The 22,796-nt window shown below is 31.2% G+C and overlaps 2 protein-coding genes across 2 annotated transcripts in view; one reads left to right on the forward strand and one right to left on the reverse strand.

The window, feature by feature from the left end:
* Positions 1-13,532, reverse strand: part of RagC-D (Ras-related GTP binding C/D) — a 61,150-nt gene extending 47,618 nt beyond the window's left edge. Inside the window, exons 1-3 of the mRNA XM_072537802.1 lie at positions 13,196-13,532; positions 12,749-13,129; positions 11,555-11,732 (exon numbers count right to left, since the gene is read on the reverse strand). Of these exons, the coding sequence (XP_072393903.1) occupies positions 11,555-11,732; positions 12,749-13,129; positions 13,196-13,198 (562 nt within the window). The 5' untranslated portion in view covers positions 13,199-13,532. The remainder of the gene's footprint in view (positions 1-11,554; positions 11,733-12,748; positions 13,130-13,195) is intronic.
* A 167-nt stretch (positions 13,533-13,699) lies between these two features.
* The window catches only part of fzr (fizzy and cell division cycle 20 related), a 124,043-nt gene continuing 114,946 nt past the window's right edge, over positions 13,700-22,796 (forward strand). Inside the window, exon 1 of the mRNA XM_072537811.1 lies at positions 13,700-14,496. Coding sequence (XP_072393912.1) covers positions 14,137-14,496 — 360 coding nt within the window. The 5' untranslated portion in view covers positions 13,700-14,136. The remainder of the gene's footprint in view (positions 14,497-22,796) is intronic.

The raw sequence follows: 22,796 nt of genomic DNA on the forward strand, positions 1-22,796 counted from the left end.
TCCATATTTCGGGCGACATTCGTGCAAAAAGTTCATCCGTGGAAAACCTGTTAGATTTGGTTTTAAACTATGGTGTTTATGTTCTGATACTGGTTATTTGTTCAAATTTATTCCATATGGCGGAAACACTGAGAAAACAGATAATAGTTTTAGCTTAGGAATGGCAGTTGTTTTGAATTTACTTTCGATAGTTAAAAACCCACAGCAACATAAGGTTTTTTTCGACAACTTCTTTACGTCATATGCTCTTTTTGGACTATTGAAAGAAAAAGGATTCTTTGCAACAGGAACAGTAAGGGAAAATCGCACTGCTAAGTGTCCTCTAGAAGAAAACAAAATTATGAAAAAAAAGGAAAGAGGTTCATATACATGTGCATTCGATTCCAATTTAGAAGTTTTGGTGACAAGATGGAACGATAATTCAGTAGTGACTGTAATGACAAATACATGTGACGTTTTACCCCTTATGCAAACTAAACGTTATAACCGTAAAGAACACAAAGAAATTCTTATCCCTCAGCCTAATGTAATTCACCAATATAACCAATACATGGGTGGAGTGGATCTGCATGATAATGGCATTGTGAATTACCGTATTAAAATAAGAGGAAAAAAGTGGTGGTGGCCGTTGTTTACTAACATGATTGACAGTATGGTGATCAATAGTTGGAAAATTTTTAAAATTGCGAATGATTCTAAAATTTCCCAGCTGGAGTTTCGTTCGAGATTGGTTCTTAACTTACTAAAATATAGTGGACATGCAGAGAATAGTGAAGAAACCGCTACATCATTGTCAAACTCAGTATATGGACGTCCATCTAAATTTGCTTTACCAGATGAAACTAGATTCGACAATATTGGCCACATTATAAAAAGAGACGATAATAGTGCAAGAAGAAAATGTCGGATGTGCAAAAGTAATAATATTTATTTATGTAAAAAGTGTACAGTGCATCTACACCCCGAATGTTTCGAAAATTTTCATCTTAAAATTTAATTTACAGTTAAGATACAATATGTTCCTTTTTTAAAAATTGTATGCGTATTCGGCCAAAGGTGCGTATACGCACCCACCTGTTTTTCCTTTCATGAGAAAAAAAAATTCTTTTTGGTTGTAAATTAGTCTTAATGTATGTGTTTTTAATCCAATCTAATAAATCAATTGTCAAATTTCTCTTTGTTGATTGTCTCGGCCCTTAATGGGTTAATGGAAATAATATTAAACCTGTCTTGATAGTATGCAACACGTTTTGTACACAGGTGTATTATGGTGTGTATATGTAAAAGTAAATCTTTATTTTATTTTTGATGTTTTGTCAGTAAGTAACAATAAATGTTGCTCAATTTATCTATGTCTGACTTTTTATTTATACAAGACGTATTAGATTTTATGAAACACATTTCCAAGAAAACACGTTTTGTATGGTTTTTTTCTTTTGCCAAAATACAGGAATCATCGAAATTAAATTCATGTTTTAAATTTAATGCATGTTCTGTGAGCGCGCATGCGTTTATCTTTTTGGTTTTTATGTCGCTGCGATGTGATATTACTCTATTGTGAAAATTACGAGATTATTCTCCGATGTACACGTTTTCACAATTGGCACACGGTATAGAATAAACAACATTCGACGACTCCTGTATTGTGAAAGGATCCTTTGTCTTTGTGTACAACTTCGATACCGTTTTCACATTCTTAGTTGTAATTTTTAAGCCACTAACATTTTTGAAAATGTTCAATAGCTTAGGTGTGAGAACTGGAATATAGGGTAGGCAACCATACGTTATTTTAGATTGTGGTAGCTCTGATGTGTTCTGTGTCAATGTCTGTGTCAGTTGTCGGACCTCATTCATCTCATTATTATGAAAATTTTGGTTATCAGAAAATTGCACAGGAAAAGGAGAACCAAAAATGAGTTTATTCAATAGCCCTGTAGGATAGGAGTTCTCTTGTAGTATAGATCTCAACTTTTTTAGTCCCTTGTCCCTGAACTCGATGTGTGATAAGTTGATAACCCTAGTTTTAAGGGCCAAAACCAGATTTGTTTTCATCTTTGATGGATGTTGAGAATAAAAGTTTATGTAACGGTTACTAAAACAAGGTTTACGATACCACTCCGTCCTTAGCATGCCATCACTGCCACGATGTATAAGCATGTCTAAAAACGGAATCATATCCTATCCTACAGGGCTATTGAATAAACTCATTTTTGGTTCTCCTTTTCCTGTGCAATTTTCTGATAACCAAAATTTTCATAATAATGAGATGAATGAGGTCCGACAACTGACACAGACATTGACACAGAACACATCAGAGCTACCACAATCTAAAATAACGTATGGTTGCCTACCCTATATTCCAGTTCTCACACCTAAGCTATTGAACATTTTCAAAAATGTTAGTGGCTTAAAAATTACAACTAAGAATGTGAAAACGGTATCGAAGTTGTACACAAAGACAAAGGATCCTTTCACAATACAGGAGTCGTCGAATGTTGTTTATTCTATACCGTGTGCCAATTGTGAAAACGTGTACATCGGAGAATCATCTCGTAATTTTCACAATAGAGTAATATCACATCGCAGCGACATAAAAACCAAAAAGATAAACGCATGCGCGCTCACAGAACATGCATTAACTTTAAAACATGAATTTAATTTCGATGATTCCTGTATTTTGGCAAAAGAAAAAAACCATACAAAACGTGTTTTCTTGGAAATGTGTTTCATAAAATCTAATACGTCTTGTATAAATAAAAAGTCAGACATAGATAAATTGAGCAACATTTATTGTTACTTACTGACAAAACATCAAAATTAAAATAAAGATTTACTTTTACATATACACACCATAATACACCTGTATACAAAACGTGTTGCATACTATCAAGACGGGTTTAATATTATTTCCATTAATATAATAGCAAGAACTCCTAATTACCTTTTAAACCACACTATTTTTGTTTTGTTTTTTTTTTCTGTTCTCTATGGATCAGTCAAAACACACCATTAAAAGATGTCACAAACAAAATTTTAACTATTCAACAAAATTTTAAAATGTATTTTGTCCAATATTTTAAATGTTATATTTTATATGTGTGTTTTCAATGTTGAGTGTCGTAGCTTTACACAGATAATCTCAACGACTAGTAAGTTGTAATGACAATTTGAGATATGTTGTAAATATTTACACTTTCTTCTAATTACAGTGTCTTGAAGAAGGAATAAAGGAAGAATTCCGAAAGCTCGAGCAAAAGTCAAAAGAGTGTTTCTGTAACATCCCGGCCAAACCTACTGACTGCATCCCTAATAAACTGCTTTCTTTGTTTATATCGACAGTCAATAATATCCAGCATTTCTTATATATATATATATATATATATATATATATATATATATATATATATATATATATATATATATATATACAGATTGAACGAATTTAAAACGGAACATACAATTTAATATATGTCTGTGTGAACTGTATTTGAAATAGTGGACCAATATAAAACTTGGACAAAAATAAATCCATACCCGGTGATAGACATTGTATAAAATATCGTTCAACTATCTATCTCCTTTAAAGGAAAGAGGAGCTTGCCTAATAGTCGGAGAGATAGAGCCGAAATTTTGAACTGATCAGTAATATGACATTTCTCTATTGGAATATATTCATTGTAACTGGGTTAAGACTTTGCCTTACAGGCGGACGTCCCTCATGGTACAGGGGGTGGCTATACAGTGATGAAGTTGTAATTTTTTTCGTAAAAATTAACGATCGATAATATGGCTGAAAATTTGCCCAGAGTAAGATCTTGGTATAACTAGACGAAATCCCAAAGGGCGGGCGCGAGAATGGATACATAAGGGGTGGCGGACAGGGGTGAAATTGCAATTTTTTTGGGGAAAATTAACGATAAGTAATATGTCCGCCATTTTCATGGCTCATTATTAAGCCCCTAAAAACTCTAAATCCAAAAGAGCGGACAGCTGGGTTGATACAGAGAGCCATAAAACGGGGTCAAATGTACCACCTGCCTGCGCATTTTAGGTCTCGGTAACAATTTTCAAACTGATTTTATTATGATATTTTTATACCGATTGATTTGAAAATTTGTATGCTCACTTCTGTTACTATTCTGAAAAGCGTCAAGTAGAGTTTTCCTCGAAATTTTCCAAAAAAATTTCCGTAAATAAAAATTTTCGTAATTTTTTGAGGTAAAATCTAATTTGTAGAATCCTTTCGATTTTCTGTCAGTTATACCATGATTTTTTTCCAATGACGAATTGACGAATGAAGAAAAATGACGAAATTTTTAAAGTTTTTCTAAATTTTCGTCATTTTTCTTACTCTCATTAATGTCATCACATTCATCATCTTTGTCACTTTCACTTTCAATAATATCACATTCATTATCTGCTTCATTTTCAATCACTACTTCTCGAACTGATTCTGGCATCTGAGGTATCTGAACAACCATTATTTATGCAATATAAATTTAAAAACCTTTTTATTGTAATAAAAAATAAGTAAAATTACTATTTGTTATACCAAAAATATTTAATAGTTATCATTATAAAATTACTTTAATTTAATAAAATATCAAATATCAAACATTTATTCAATTAAAAATTAATTCGTAAAATATTTATATTTAAGAAAAAAATGTGATTTGTAAAGTAAATATGACTTTAGTTTGAAAAAAAAACATTATCATAATATCATTTTAAAACTACAAAATATTCTATAAAAGATTCAGACGATGACGTAGAGTTTTATCAAATGTTTTAGAAAAGTTTTTCTAAATTTTTTTTTCTTATCGGAAAAATCGTTTGAAAATTTTTGGAAAAAAATTATGGTATAACTTACAGAAAATCGAAAGGATTCTACAAATTAGATTTTACCTCAAAAAATTACGAAAATTTTCATTTACGGAAATGTTTTTGGAACATTTTGAGGAAAACTCTACTTGACGCTTCTTAGAATAGTAACAGAAGTGAGCATACAAATTTTCAAATCAATCGGTATAAAAATATCATAATAAAATCAGTTTGAAAATTGTTACCGAGACCTAAAATGCGCAGGCAAGTGCTACATTTGACCCCGTTTTATGGCTCCCTGTACCAACCCAGCTGTCCGCCCTTTTGGATTTAGAGTTTTAAGGGGCTAAATAATGAGCCATAAAAATGGCGGACATATTACTTATCGTTAATTTTTCCCCAAAAAATTGCAATTTCACCCCTGTCCGCCACCCCTTATGTATCCACTGTCGCGTCCGCCCTTTGGGATTTCGTCTAGTTATACCAAGATCTTACTCTGGGCAAATTTTCAGCCATATTATAGATCGTTCATTTTTCCGAAAAAAATGACTTCATCCCTGTATAGCCACCCCCTGTACCACGAGGGGCGTCCGCCTGTAAGGCAAAGTTTTAACCCAGTTACAATGAATATATTCCAATAGAGAAATGTCATATTACTGATCAATTCAAAATTTCGGCTCTATCTCTTGGACTATAAGGAAGCGATAAGTGGTTTGACAGCATAATAACTGTTTGTGTATTAGTCTAGTTTTTTCAGTGATTCTAGGCAACCTATTTGGGTGGAGTTTTGACTTGTTCTTGAATGAATTCAGAATCCAGCAGCCCGCTGAAGTATTGGATTTTTATAATATAATTATTTGACAACCTTTTGTTTGCCAACCACCTAGAGCGGAGTTGAGCCGAAATACATTGATTTCGTATGTTCCGTTTTAAATTCGTTCAATCTGTATATATATATATATATATAAAAGGGCAAAACTGACCGACAAGGGTCAGAATAAACGACATAAACGGAGAAAAGCTTAGCCATCTAAGGTTTGCAGATGATATTGTACTAATAGCTGATAGGATAGATGAGGCCAAAGAACTTTTAAATCAGCTCTACCTTTCCTCGCTAGAAGGGGGATTGAAAATAAATATATCTAAAACCCAGATGATGACAAATCTTGTAGTCAGCGAAGATATATGCGTAGGAACAAGATCCATAGACCAGGTAATGGCCTATAAATACCTAGGTCATGAGATTCGCATAGGAAAAGATAACCAAACCGTTGAGCTTCTCCGTCGTATAAGACTTGGGCAGCCTTCGGCAAGCTGAACCATATTTTTAAATCGTCTGATATACCAATATGCCTTAAAAGAAAAACGTTTAATCAGTGTGTTTTGCCAGTGTTAACTTACGGTGCGAAAATGTTGACCATGACAAGGAGAACAGTTCAAAAGATCCGTGTGTGTCAAAGGGCGATGGAGCGTGCTATGTTGGGCGTTTCACTACGAGACAAGATCCCAAATCGCCAGCTACGACAAAGAACAGGAGTGGCTGATGCAGTAGAGAGAGTAGCAACACTGAAATGGAACTGGGCAGGTCACGTGGCTCGAATGACAGATAATAGATGGACAAAGCGGATACTGGAATGGAGACCAAGAGATGATGCCTACCGAAGCAGAGGTCGTCCACCAACACGTTGGACTGACGATCTAAAACGTTGTCATAGGAATTGGATGCAAGAGGCACAAGATCGAAATAGATGGAAAATTATGAGGGAGATCTATGTCCAGCAGTGGATAAGCGAAGATTGAATGATGATGATGATGACTGGCAACGAAGCTGCTCTATCGTATTTGGAACGGGATTTCTTTGTCGTATACTGCGTTTTAGGTAATCCCACATGTGCTCTATTGGATTTAAATCCGAGCTAGAGGGTGGCCAATCCAATCTTCGAATTTGGACCTCATCAAGGCAATTACTATGGCAGCGGCATGTGGTCGAGCATTACCGTGCATTAACGTGAATCTTTCATATCCAATGTAACCAACATATGACAAAACATGATCTTGCAGGATGTTTTAAACGTCAGAATCACCAGTCATTCGCCCAATCACTTCCACAAGTGCGGTACGTACCTCCCAACTAATACCTTCCCAAAGAATTATGCCATCAACTCCAAAACTAAGTGTCTGGGCGAGACTGCAGCTGGCGAATCGTTCTCCAACTCTTCTGTAGACGTAGTTTTGACCATCTGGCTTCCATAATAGGATTCTGGTCTCATCAGTGAAAAGAACGTTTTTCCGGTTAATCCAGTTTCCTTTAAGCTTCTTTTGATCTTCGTCTAACTGTTTGTGAACTCACATTAACTTGTCTAACATTTAATAGCTCATTTCTGAGGTGCATCGATATCAATGAACGATTTCGTGTAGAATTAAAAACCAAAAAACGGTCATCAATTGCGATTGTGCAACTTGGGCGTCCTTGACCAGGCCTTCGTACAAAATTTCCTGTTTTGCGGTACCTTTTTAGAGTATTTGAAACTATAGATTCAGTTCTGATGAGACGTCGTGCGATACCTTTTTGTGCATATCCTTCCTCGTACAAAATTACAATATGTGCTACTTGGACTTCATAGCAGTGCCGAATTGGTGGGATACTTGTTTTAAACTTAGTTAAATCAAAACAATATTTAATTAAACTTAATAAATTAAACTAAAAATAACCGAATTAGTATGATTTTTCCGTTACGTGAAGAAGGATTTTTATGATAAAATGTACGAATGACACTAACCACTGAATAAACGTCAAAATAAACATCAAAATATTTCAAACCAGTTGAGTACATCAGCCTACTTTATGAGCATTATCAGTAATCTAAAATTATTTTGAAATAATAGTGACTACAAAAAAAAAAATTGGAAAATTCCAAAATATTCGATATTTTTGTCCATGGGTGTATATCGATGGGTGAACCATGCTCTAGTTGAAAAAATAATGATATATTTTTATATTGTATAAAGTCTTTTATACAACCGTAGGCAATTGTTGTGTGCGCGTATATTCCAGTGCTATGATTTTTAAATCCGGTCCTGATGCGCCGCTCGGGACAAACCGGCAACGTGGTCTTCTGTTCTCCCGTAAGAAATACATTGCCTATCTTACCTGCACTGCGTTTTAACTGTGGCTTCTACTATAAGTAAAGGGGTACTTTTCGAACAGAAAGAATGCGAACTTATGTCAACTCAATGTGAACTCAAGTCAACTAGGAAGATTTAAATTTGAACTAAAACAATTACTTTTTGATAAATACTTTAAGACCAATAACATTTGAATAATTTAAATTTCTTATTGTAAATTTTGAATTAATGGACAAAAACTTATTACACCAAAAAAAAGCTTTGTAAAACCATGGTTAATGTAGTACTCATAAAACCAACATAGCTAGGGCTCTTGGTTTATTAATGTGTATTTGAATTAAACTTGTATATTGTAAAATTAATAAACTGGAAAGTAAAAAAAACTTAAGAAGGAACATAGAATCGGTCAGTCTCGGCAGTTTTACAGGGAGCTAAAAAACTATAAGGGCATCAGGGTCAACAAACCAAGATTTATAAGAGATGACAATTGCTTACAGACGATGGAGAGATAAGTCGATAATACTTCAAGCAACTGTTAAAATCCAAGAAGCTAACAATGACACGTGACCAAAGTCACTACCAATCACCTTGTAAAGGATGCACGCGTTTTTCTTAGAAGGGGAACAGAAATAGTTTTTAAACAAATCCTGTTATAAAAAATAATATGTTTATTTTCGTTTTTCTACACACTGTCTTTATTATTAACAGTTTGTTAGAAACTCACATACTAATTACTAAACAGAACATATTTATATAACAATGATCTACATAATGGATTATAAAATCCGGAATGCGCGTGGTAAACAAGGTCAATAATTATTGCAACTTATGTACATAATCGGTCCTACCTTAACTATAAGCATGTAGAAAAAAATTATTTTTGGTCCTTATAGAGACCATATAATATCCGAATAAGATGGTCAGTACAACATATTAGAAAAAGTCTGATGGCAGGTCAGGTGGTCTCCAAAAAAAGATAGAAATATGCAGTATTGAGTGATCTACGCAATGTGGGGGTGCAACAATGGGCGATTACCGCACAAGATGTCAACAGTGGAGGAAAATAGTAAACGCAGCTAAGACTTATCTGGAGCTGTTGAAAAGAATGTTGGCAATTATGATGATAATATAGACCATGCCCCAGAAACTTATATGAATGACCTTGGAACATTTCCCCATCACTTTGACCGCAGTCACATAATAAATAGAAATGACAGCCTATCTCGCTCACTAAGACTTTAACCAATCATTTATTTTAACACAATCTGGGGGAGTCACAAATAAAATAATCAAACGAAGATTAATACCGCAATTAATATTGTGTCAAAAGTAATGACAGATCTTCTGTTGGTTTACAGCTTTCAATTTTATTTTATTATCTTTAACTTTCGTTTGTATTTATTCTTAGTAATATTTATTGAGGTTGGTTACTTTTTTTTTAAGTTTAGTTTTAGTTACCTATTGTGGAATTGCGGGAAAGAATTTTTGTGTTATGCTAGTAAAAACATGATGAATTATTATTTTGTACCATTGTATATAAATCATGGAAAAATTACAAAAATGCATAGGATTCCATGGATGATGATAGTAAGTTGTCACTGAAACTATTTTCTTGTTGTAAATTAATGAACAATAATATTTTATTAATATGATTTTATATATTGCAGTTATGTCAAATTTGGACTGCCCAAATTAACAATCAGAAATTAGCCATTAGAAATGTCATTTCCAGTAACAAATGGTGTGAATGATTTTTAAAAGACTGTTTGAATATCTCTGAGTAGAAGCGTCAATTTTAAAAATTTTCAGGAAGCAAACAATAATAGTATTTAACATTTGTTTATGAAATTGTAAGTGTAATAAATATTATGTAATTAGTTCTAACTGTTTTATCTTAAACAACAAATAAATACACGTATATCTAGAAAAAATTGTGCTTTTTTCATATATCCTTTTATTTTTAAATAATATATATGAGATTATTTCATCGGAAAATAATAAGATATTTTCAATTATCCAGCCAATTTTAATTAGTAACGAAATAGCCCGCAAGAGGCACTAAAGGGTATGGGGAAAGGAGTGTCCATTTGAATTTCCCGCCAAATGATGATTAGTAATGATAGTAGATTGAGTTGCCTAGTTACTTGTATATAATATATTATTTATCTATGATATGGACAAAATACAATGGTTAAACCCAACAATTTTTAAAACAGCAAGATATGGAATAAAAAATTACTGAATGGAATCCATACATATGAAAACCAAAGCAAACTCTAAAAAAATGTAATAAAGGTCATTGATTACCTCCTGTAATGAGCAGAATAAATTGTTAAGATAGAAATAGTATTAATAGAAATTTTTTTTATCAAAGTCTATAAGAAGCTAAATGAACTAATCTCCCACAACAATAAAAGGAGTGATACAGCTTCATTTCTTTTATGAATTATAAGTCCAAAGTCTTTGATATAAATTCCTTTACCCAACATTAAAAAATAAAATAAATATATATATATATATATATATATATATATATATATATATATATATATATATATATATATATATATATATATATATATATATATATATATATGATTTTGTAAATTAAGAGGTGTAGATTTAATCCAAAAATCACTATTTCCATTTGGTATTTCTAGCCTTACATTGCCTTATATTGTCTTTTCATTGTAAGGTTTTGGAGTCTGTAATCTGGAAAGAAACCTACGGAAAATCCTAAGTTCACCAGACAGTTTTTAAGATGGTATTAATGTTTTTGCTGATATTTTGAAAGATCACACACACTGATAAATCATATAGTAAAAGCCTGTGACAAATATTGCATCAAATGTAACTTTCAAAAGACCAGAATTGTTATAGTATGTAAAAGCAAAGAAATACAGCATACAGTTAGAGCAAATAATGAAACTTTAGAGTAGGGAACATTGCAGTATACATAAGGAATTGGACTATGCACAGAAATGCAGCATTTAAAAGGTACTATTGCACCTGAACATTGATATAATAATAGATTGTTAAATACTATGTGTTTTCCTCTTTATGATGGAGTGGAAATTTAGACCATGGCAAATGCAACATCTAAATGACTAAAAGTCTTCAAAATATGGTACTATCAAAGCAGGCTTAGAATTTCATACATTGATATGTCACAAACATATGAAAAAATCTGAAAGGTATACATTCTAAGTACCAACTAATTCAGGTAATTTTTCAAATCAAGCTGAAAAGCAAAATAACTCAAGGGTGCCAAAGGACATTGTGGTTGGGGAATATCATATAGTGAGCTGGTATGCTGACCATGCATTTCTTCAGATCAGCTGTCAACAAAATAATTTGAACCAATGTGATTGCCAATATTCGTAGAGGATGTGAATCAACATAGGATTAATTTTTTACGAGATATTAGACTATATTACAAAATTTAAAATTTGAATATTTTATTGTAAATCTCTTTATAGTTGTTACACTCCAATTTTATACTGTAACTGTGTCAATTGCCATGCTGCAGACATTAAACATACATATTATAAAAATTCTAGGAGTGTTGTTTTCAATATATTAAGGAAAAATATTAAAGCTACAGTACCTCCATCATTCAGATCATCTGTTGCTCTTTGGTGGATATCCCTCTGAGATTCCATTTTGTAATCATCACCTAAACCATCAACTTTATGGATGAATACTTCAAATTTTATACTCGGATTAATTTTATATGCCTTCGTTACAGTTAGGTTTAGTTTAGTTAAAGCGTCATTGTAATCATCCTAAAAAATTATATATTTTTTTAATAGCTATAATATAGTTGCCTACATAGTGGACATATTAGCTTCAGTGGGAATAATAAATATATAGTTTAAAATACATTTCCAAACAAAAAAAAAACAACTCAATGGCAAAGCTAAAATTGCTATTGGTAAAGTTAACAATGTAAAATCTATCAGTTCGTTGACTGTTACTGGTGCTGTACTACATGCTCTGCATATGAACTCAGCTTATAGGTATTTGATGGAATTCATGTTCAGAATCAATAGAAATAGAATCAGTCTAGAAATCAGTCAATTGTTATATTAATGGCAGATGGGTAATCATTGGTGATCCACACTATCTGACATCAAATGTTAATATTGGTTAACATGAAATATCTGTTAATGTAGTATGTGTAAGGAACAACATGTGTGTAGTGTGAGAATTAATGAAAGTCACCACAGTGTCGTAACAACTAAAACTGCTCAGTTGTTAATATATTGCATTAATCACAATTACATTCATTAAACCCAATTTACAATCAAATAAATATTCAGACATGGACATTTCATTGCTGATGTTAGGGTTTGGTCAGTTATGAGAGTATAGAAGTTTGTCAGTAGTTTTGACACAATTTATCAATAATTATATTTACCCACATTGCTAATTCTTCTGTTCAAAATATATGAAAAGTGCATGTTTTTTTGGAAAATAGCATTAGAATGTTCAATTAACTTTTATAACACACATTAAACAAACAGAAAATTTGAGGCACAGTCAGGAATTGAGAAGAAAGAAAGTAAGTGGTTTTATAACAGCTTGTTAATATAAAATAGAATAATTATCATGTAATAATTATTCTTATGGAAAATCCCTAATCTTAGCAGTAGTGTAACTATCATTTCAAGGTCTTCAGCATCCTTTAAGACAATTCTAATATGCACACTTCTTTTATAATTAGTATAATTTGTTTTTAAAATTATTAGCTTCATTAATTTAATTTGGAAGTTATAATAACTAAATAAAGTATGTATACCTGAGCATCTATTACAAAAATCAGTGCCCCACATCCTCCAAAAATCATATCATAATCAAAACTAGAATCAAAAAAGTCTATTTGTCCAGGAAAATCCCATATTTGAAACTGTACAAAACTGGAATTATTAATATCATCCTTTACAATTTTATTAGTGCTTTCTAAGAAGAGTGTTTCATTTGGCGACATCTTATGAAATACCACTTTTTGAATGGAAGACTTTCCAGATCTTCTTAAGCCCATTAAAAGAATTCTGGGCTTTTGATCACCTGCTGAAGGCATAAGGTCATGTTCACCCTCAAAAGGTCCATAACCAAAGTCCTTTGGAAATGACCCAGTTGTACTATCAAACGGCACTCCTTCCTCATCATCCTGATAAGACTAAAAAATATATATTAAAATTAAGTACACCAATTGATTTGGAACAAAAGCAATTTATAAACGTACCATTGCCACTAAATGTTAAAAAACACTTTGACTTAAAAATCAGTGAATGTCTTGTTCAAATTTCTATAAACTTTGATAATAAACATACAAGGTAAAATTCTTTTCAAAATATCTTGACATGAGTGAGGCTTGACAGTGACAGTTAGTTGGTTTACTGCTGGTTTGCTGTCAATTTGCAGTCAATTAATTTAGAAATTAAGTTTTTTTTTTATTTTAAAATGCAGGATAATAATAAACGCTTATTATATAACAGTTAAATACAATGTATTATTTAATTAAACAATGACTAGTATAAATAAAACATTTTAATAATTTTTTTTTTAAATTTACAACCAAACATCAGTGTAGCCAACGCTCACAAATGCCAATCTGTCAATCAGCTTTAAGCCGTAATCAACGGGAAATAGACTAATGTACGATTGGACATTAGCGAGTAAACAGTATAGTCTTGTCTTTGTTTGATGATTATTGTTTTAAATACTATTGGTTAAATTAGAAATATAATTTTGGTTGTCAATAATGTTAAACTTGTCTTAAGTTTAAAACCCATAGAGTTAGTGGGGATGTTCTGTTGAACGCTCGTTATCAAAGTTGAGCAGTTTCTGTTAATAAATGTTCAAATTTTGAATGTAATGCAGTGAAAATTGTTTACTTGTGTAGTGCAACTTTTATTTTCGGTTTATTGAAATAATTTGAATTGTATATAATAGAAGAGGATGAAGCAGTACACCATTAGTTCTATATGTAGATTGTGATTCATGTTCAGGATCTGCCAATAAATATTTAGATTTTAGATTGATGCATAGTGCATATGCAATTGATGAGCATGACATTTGAACTGTGTACATTAACATGAGATTTACATAAATACTATACCTCTTATACACCTTTTATATTTACATTTTGATCAGTCCAACTGTAGAACTTTTGTTAACAGTAAAATGTTCACTAACATCGACGAGCGAATATTCAGACAATCAAAACTAGCTGTTGCTAGAAATCTTTTTGATGTAGAAGTGCCTCATAGACTAGGAAGTTATGACCGATTTATTCCTTATAGAGCCAATAATAATTGGGAGACTTCCTTTGCCACTATACCTGATCCTAATAAGAACACTCAAACAGGTAAGAAGACAAGAGAAACGGGTGAAAATGCGAGGGACAGTTCAGTGTATAACATTTTGTTGAGGAATGAATTATTAGGTGAAAATATAGAAGATGTTAAGTCTCAGTGTGATGAAAGACAAGCCCTGACACCAGTTAAAAGTAGAAATCTTTTTAAATATGGTACTCCAAATAAGGTAAGTCTCTGCTTTTAATACAAATAATATTTTATATTATGTTGGTATCTTTTTATATTATTCTTTTATCAAGTACTTTTATTTGTATTACAAAATTATTGATAAAAATCAACTGATTCACTGTTTACCTAAACATCCCTATGAGTAATTTCAGTTGTCTCTCTAAGGTGAGCTCTTAAGACAATTTTTTCTTAAAATTACTCTTGATGTAATCGTTTTTCATTGTTAATGTTGTTAAGTTTTATACTACATCCTTTATTTGCTCCTGTATGGAGAGATTACTTTTATTTTATTTCCGTCACTACATAGACCCTATATTCCCCATTCCAATATTGTATTTGTACAACCACACAGACATGTTATGCCTTTATATTACCCTTAAAATATTACTCCGTAAAATGTTTATCCATTTCATTTTATTTTGTGTCAAAATATGTCATTATTTACTTTATTTTTTTGTCTTATTTTAAGATGCTCATAAATTTATAATAATTGATAAATTAATTAATAAAAATTTTTTAATCTACTTGGAAGCGAAAAGTAGAAAGGTCTAAAAATATTATTCGAAAGTAATATTTTTCTTAAATTAGGGAGTTTTAATTTATTTGGATTTTTTATGTATATTTGTCCTGGTGCATGTCTAAATTTACATCAACCCAATCAGGCAGATTGTAAATTTCTTTTCTTACACAAATAAAAAAAATACTTAGTTGATGTTAAAACACAATTGGAAAATTTTGGTAATGTTTTTCAAATCTTTACATTCAGTTTGAATATTGAATTTATTTGCAAATATGTAAATGTTGTTTATAAAAAATGTAAAAATATTTTCCCCCACATTTAAGTACTTAAAAAGTCTTCTAATTTAGAAATCTTGTAAGTAGTAACCAAACATATTATTTCCAGTATATAAATAGAGACAGAAACATTTCTATTCTTTCAAAATAAACAAAGAGGATTAAAGATAAGATTTTATTTATCTTTGTTAATATATTTTTTATTTGATGAGATTTTTTTAAATTTAATTAAACACATTACTTTTATGACAGTAATATTAACATGAATTTATAATTTTAATAGTACAGACTACCTACAGAGTTTTTTGGAGTAAAAAACCTTAAGTCCAGAGTTAATTATTATGTTAAGTAATAATGATGGAAACATGTTGGGGATAAGTTCATTTTTGGGCCCATAGTTACATGTTTTTATTTATACAACTAAAATTGCATAGTTTTGAATTAATTATTTGGCATAGACATGATTTTTATTACTTTTCAGTTTATTATAAGAGATTATAAGAGCCCTAGCTATGTTGGTTTTTTGGGTACTACTATTTACACATGGTTCCAAGATCTTTGACATGGCTGTTAAAAGAGATAATATCCTATAACTTCCAAGTTGCTTCAAGTCCCCTCCTTTATACAATGTTACCACTATCGCCATTCTCATAGAGTTGAGATTGATCTGGATTAATCTAATGGGAGATTATCTTTTTTTTTGTAGTTTTCTTATGACCTCTCTAATATCATTTTCGGAGACTTGTTGCCATTCAAGTATGTATTTTCACAGCTCTATATTTACTCAAGGTTTTTATGGAGGTGGTAATGTCTTTTGGATTTTCCTATATGTGCAAAGTGTTGATCAATTAGATATGTCCTCAGCTCTATTGAATGTAGAATTGTGATAGTATTTTAATTCATGAATTATTATTGTCTTTTTTGTTATTACACTATGTAGATAATTATAAAAATTTCCTTTAATTTGTTTTGTCTCTCACTGACAATATTTTACATTCGGATGATATTTTGGATAAAAAAGATATGGAAGAAGTTACAGTAAGGATTTTTGTGTGTAGTTAACTCCTATAGATATTATATTATTTTGAACATATATACAGGACCTAAAGTTTACTATCAAATCCTATATTAATCTCACTTTTGTAGTTGCTATTTAAGTAATACTTTATGATTTTCATAATGGGGATCAACCATACATGCAGTACATAAGGTGGATCTTGTGAGCCACTTAGATCTCTTTAAGATGGCAGTAGACATGAATAAATCCAGTATTGCCATTTTACAAGATTCTTCATAAAAATTATCAATCTAAAGATTATTAATCATTTATGGTACATTACAAATTGCCAACTCTATTACTCTAGCCAGACTCTGGATGCTGGTAAAGAAAAAAACTGCTGAAAAAATCTGATACAGGTTTTTGATGATTCTAAAAGGTGTATGAGGGATATCTGATGACAAATCCTTGAAGACATAGAGCTGATATTGCTTTGTTTTTATAAAAAAATCGTAAAGAGAGAAAAAAATCATTACTTATTTGCTTATAAAACGCTTCTATACATTTTAGAGAAAAATGATTCAAATAAAAGATACAGATTTTAAAAGTGTTGATACAGATTTTTGAGTTTCTAAATTAAAATGCATAAACAATAGAATGAGATAATTGCAAAAAGCCCTTAATTTTGCAGTAATTTATAAATGGTAATAACTTTGATTTTTGAATAATGGCATTTAATGTAACTACTTGAAATTATGGCACTTAATGAGTTATTGAGAGCTAGATTGACCAAATAGTTTGTAAGTTCTTCAATTTTTTTGTCTCAGAGAGTGATTTTTTAAACAACTACTTTCCCAAACAATGATGCTAGAGTTATTTAGAAGATTGTAATCGATTCTTTGAAGCTCAATTTTAAGATATATTAAAAAACTTTAACATTTTATTAAAATTATTACTAAAAAAACCATTTTAAAAATGGTTGACTTTTTAGCTTATTAACATATATATAACTTTGATATTTTTTATGTAATTGTAAGTAGGCTTTTTTATGTAATTGTAAGTAGACTGAAAAGATGGTGAAAAAAGACAATCTTTCAAAAAAGGAGCTTCTATGACCAATAGTAACCAAGATTACCACCACATTAAAGTGGAGGGGAATTTTTCAAGCTCCCGGTTTTTTAGAATGGAATTTCAAATTCCAGTTGGTGGAAATTGCGCAATATTTTGCCTTCTATGGCATGCAGAACATTCATTTTTTTAACTGGGTGGCTTGAGAAAATAATAAGCACTTGTCCACTTATTCATCCCGGAAAAATAAATAAATTATTTTTTTCAATAAAAAATTTATTGAATTTTACTGTTATTTCGTAAAAAATATATAAATTTTAATAATTAATGTATATTATTTATATAATTATACAGTCAAAAAAACGCAACAGCAGAGAAAATTTGGGTCGAAGTATTTCAGTTTTTTTATTTTTAGCCCTATTTTGATGATTTTTTAGCCCACTGTAATATTTATAAATTTTAATTTAGTATAGTGAGTTTTTTAATAAAATTTTGTATTTGACTTATTATACGGGGTTAATTGAATTGTGATTTTTCAATTAAATCGAAACTTTGAAACATCCTGTGGAATAATTCCGGTTGTAACCATGTCTTCTAAGTATTATATTTTTTGTTTCATGTGGAAATATGAATTTGGTTCATTTTTAGGAGCGAAATGACTTTGCCACCCACATTTTACGACTTTTCCTATTAGTACATTATCTTTTGTATTAATTTGTAATACGATGATGGGGGCTTTGGTGACTGATATCGAAAGGAATTTCATAGCGTCATCCCAGAAGCACTGGATTTAAATAATGATTAAAAGCAACGACATGATCTTGGTTTTAATTAACAATGATAACAATAACAAAACATAAAAAAAAAACAACTTAAATGTAACTTAACCTAAGTACGCAAATAACAAAGAAAAACTATTAAAAAATAACTTAATACTTTGTATTGCTTCCCCTAGCCTCTATAACTGCCTGTACACGTCATGCTGTCTATGAGGTTGCAAATATCATCTTGCTGGATGTTTTGCCATTCCTCTTCTAGAGCCTAGCGAAGTTCGTTAGTTGAAGCTGGCGCGACTTCGCGACCTCTAATGTTTCTACCAAGCATATCCCAAACGTGCTCTATTGGGTTCAGATCTGACGAACACACTGACTAGTTCATTTTATTAATACCAACTTCCTCTAAATATTGCGTGACACACATTGCAGAGTGGGGTCGCGCATTATCTTGCAATAATAGAAAATCATCGCCGATATATTGAGAAAAGGGTACTACGTGAATCGCTAAAATTGCCTCAATATACCGGTGTGCAGTCAACGAACTTTCAATAAATACCAATTCAATGTGCCCCTCTCGGGATATTCCTGCCCATACCAACACTGAACTCCCTCCATGGCTAACGCGGGGGCTGAAAGCGCACTCCGCAAATCTCTCTTCAGTTCGACGCCATACTCATTCTCTCCCATCTGATGAGTGAAGACAGTATCTCGACTCATCTGTAAAAAGAACATTACTCCATTGTCCTAAATTCCAATGTAAATGTTCCCTGGAAAATTGTAGTCTAGCCACTCTTTGCCGTGGAAATAATTTGGGTCTGCAACTTCGCAAACCAAATTCATGTAATCTTCGATGAACTGTAAATACACTTACATTATTGCCTCGAACCTCTTGAAGCTGATTTCTTATTTGCACCGCTGTTAAATGACGATCTCGCAAAGCGTTGACTCGTTGACTGTAAGTCAAAATAATCATAATTAAAAAAGTCCTAAATTTTGGGTGGCAAATTCATTTGGCTCTAAAAAATGAACCAAAGCATATTTTGACATGAAACAAAAAACACAATACTTAGGAGGCTTGGTTGCAACTAAAAAATAAGGTTTTACGAAAATTCGCAAACGAAATTATTCCACAGTATGTTTCAAAGTTAGGATAATAAAACCACGTTTTAGTTAACCCCGTACAATAAGTCAAATATAAAATTGTGTCAAAAAACTGACTATACCAAATTAAAATTTATAAATTTATACTCAGTGTGCTAAAAAAATCATCAAAATAGGGCTAAAAATAAAAAAATTTAATACTTTGAATTTGACCAAAATTTTCTCCGTTGCGTTTTTTGTGCACATATGAGTGTATAATATTAATTATAAATTAATACTCCAAATGTGTTTATTTAAATTAAAATATGAAACGATTTTTTAAGAAGTTTTTACACTACTTCGATAAATGGTTTTAAAATAAATTTTGAATCTAATCCTTTTGAACTTTACAAAGGAGAATTAATAGTTATTTATTATATATTTATATAAATAATATACATTAATCAATAAAATTAAAATATTCCTTACAAATACATAATAGTAAAATTCAAGTTTTTTATGGAAATATTTAAGTAATTAGTTTTTCCAGGATTTTCCGTGAAAATAGCACAGTTCCTATTATTTATTCGAACTATCGGAATTTAAAAAATAAAGCATTTGTGTGCCATGTAAACTGAGATATTGAAACAAATTTTCAGTGCACTCCAATTTGACGTTCCATTTAAAAAAAAATGGAGCTTGAACAGGCGGTATTTTACGAGTAGAAGAATGGTTTATAGAAAAAAATTTTTTGTACGTCTTCAAGGATTTGTCATCAGCTATCCCTCATATACTTTGAATCTACTGTTAATTGAAAAATAAAATTAATTTAGTAAGAATTGTCCTATAAATAGCAGCCTAAAGTTGAAAGTCCCCTGAAATGAGCTTTCTTTTGTTTTTCATGACAAATAATGTATAAATTATTATTTTCATATCGTTTATGTACTTCGGTTTAAAATAATTCATAAAATTTTAAATATGAATAATTACTGTAAAATGTAGAATGCATAATAAATTACTCGTGATTATAATATCATTAATTATAATTTGGAATAAAAAATCCAAATTAAACAATAATCTGAATATTCGCAAATTCTCAAATGGTATGCGGCTTCCTTTAAAATCATTCATCCAGATGAGGTCTATCGTCCTAACTTTGTTTTTTGCCAAGGTTTACAATAAAAAGTTTATACAGTTTTTGATGAATTTTAGCAGATTTGGATGTGCAAGTACTTCCTATTTGTTGAGATTTGCACAAGGTTATATTTGTTCATAAATGATTTCAAAATATTAATTTATTTTATGACATATTATGAGCAATATATCCTAGAAAATATTGTATTGTACATGTAGCTAAAGATAAGATGTTACTACAAAAATTATACAATGTAAAAAATAGTTCTAAAATCGTGATCTCGCATAAAAATATTTTAACTCCCTTAAGAAGCATTTTTAGGTTGTTTATTTGCATATTTTTGAAAATTAACTACGAATGCAATTAGAAATACTTTACACTAGTCTATCTGTCGACAAAACCATCCATTTTACATAAAAATTTTATACAGGTAGTTGTATTTTCTAAAATGTATAATGAGAAATAGCCGATGACAAATCCTTGGAGACGTACAGCTGATTTTGTTTGTTTTTTTAATAATAATAAAAATCAATTTTTGCCTATGAATCGTTTCTTATCCATTTTAGAGAAAACTGGTTCAACTAAATGTCGTAGACCTCAAAAAGTTCTTTAATTTACGAGATATATTAAAAACATTTCAACATTTTATCAAAATTGTTATTAAAAAACCGTTTAAAAATAAAATAACTGCTAAATACCTCTATAGTCATTGTTTGGACAAGTACAGTTGTTTAAATAATCGCTAATCCGAGATAAACAAATTGAATAACATGTAAACTATTTGATCAATGTAGCTGAGATTTAGTATACTTTAATAACTTATTAATTGCCATAATTTCAAGTAGTTATAAAGGGTGTTTTTAGAGGTATAGAACTTTGAAATGAAATAAAACAAAGATCATTTTTATAGATTGACATGAAATTGACTTTATTTGAAAGATAATCTTTTGGCATTAAATTTAAATATGACTTCTGGCATATGACCGTCATGTCTGGCTCTGACGGAGTCTAATCTGGAGGTCCAATTTCGATCACTTTCCAATATTTGTCGCCGTATATCGACAATAACGCACCGAATTTTGTCCTCCAAGTGGTCAATCATTTCATGCTTATCGGCGTAGACTACCACCTTCACATATTCTCACATAAAATAGTCTAGCAGTGTTAAATCACACGATCCTAGAGGCCAATTAACGGCCCGAAACGTGAAACTATGCGGTTACCAAACGTTTCCTTCAATAAATCTCGAGCTGTATGACATGTTGCGCCGTCTAATTGAAATGACAGCCCCTGCACATCATGGTTGTTCAATTGGGGAATAAAAAAGGCAGTAGTCATGGCTCTATAGCGGTCACCATTGACTGTAACGTTCTGGCGAACATCGTTTTTGAAGAAGTATGGTCCAACTATTTTAGCAAACCATAAGGCACACCAAACAGTCAGTTTTTCTGGATGTAATAGTTTCTCATTATACATTTGAGGATTATCTTAACTCCAAATAGGCAGTTTTGTTTGTTGACGTAGCTATTTAACCACAAGTGAGCTTCATCGCTAAACAAAATTCGCTTAGGAAAATCTGAATCAACGGAAATCTCGTTTTGGACCCACTCATTGAATCTACGTTGATGATGTACCTTCAATTCTTGCTTGATTGAATGAGTTGGATTTTGTAAGCACGCAAAGCAATATCTTTCCGCAAAATCTTCCATAAAGTGGATGGACACGTATCCAACTGCTGTGCACGATGGCAGATAGACTGATTCGGGTCTTCCTGTATGCTATGCTCTACAGCAGCAACAACTTCTTCTGTACGCACTGTACGACGTGTCTGTGGATGCATGGCTACCACATTTTCAGATTGGATCGTAACTTAAAGAATTAAAGCAGCGTGGAAGAGGAGTCATTACTTGGCTGTTAAAACTATTAAAAACAATAGTCCAGATGTACCTGTCTATTTATTTGGCGACTACAATTTACCACTGGCTTATTGGGCTTAATCAAATGAAGAGGCTTGTTAGTTGACTGTCGACAAAACTATTCAGCTACTATGCGAATGCTTCTCTTACTTAAACCTGAAGCAATGAAATAACATACCAAATCAACATGGAGTATTTTTAGATTTCATTTTCGACATTATTGAAGATTATCAGAAACTGGATTATCAGAGGCATTTGAGAATTTGTTTCCCAATATCTTTCATCATGTGGCAATTGTAATGTAATATTAAACAATTATATTGCAGTCCTACATATTCTGAGTATCCTAATGCAAATTTTATAGGTCTAAATAATTACTGTTCTTCAGTTGACTGGAATACTATTTTTGATGACTCAAATATTAATATCTCTTTAAGCAATATCTGATAAAGTAATATCACTTTATGTTTTGAAAAAAACATATAAACCTTCAAAATTTTCTCGTTGGTTTTCTCCATAAGTAAAAAACTT

The sequence above is a fragment of the Diabrotica undecimpunctata genome, chromosome 7 (genome assembly GCF_040954645.1).
Source record: "Diabrotica undecimpunctata isolate CICGRU chromosome 7, icDiaUnde3, whole genome shotgun sequence".
NCBI lineage: Eukaryota > Metazoa > Arthropoda > Insecta > Coleoptera > Chrysomelidae > Diabrotica > Diabrotica undecimpunctata.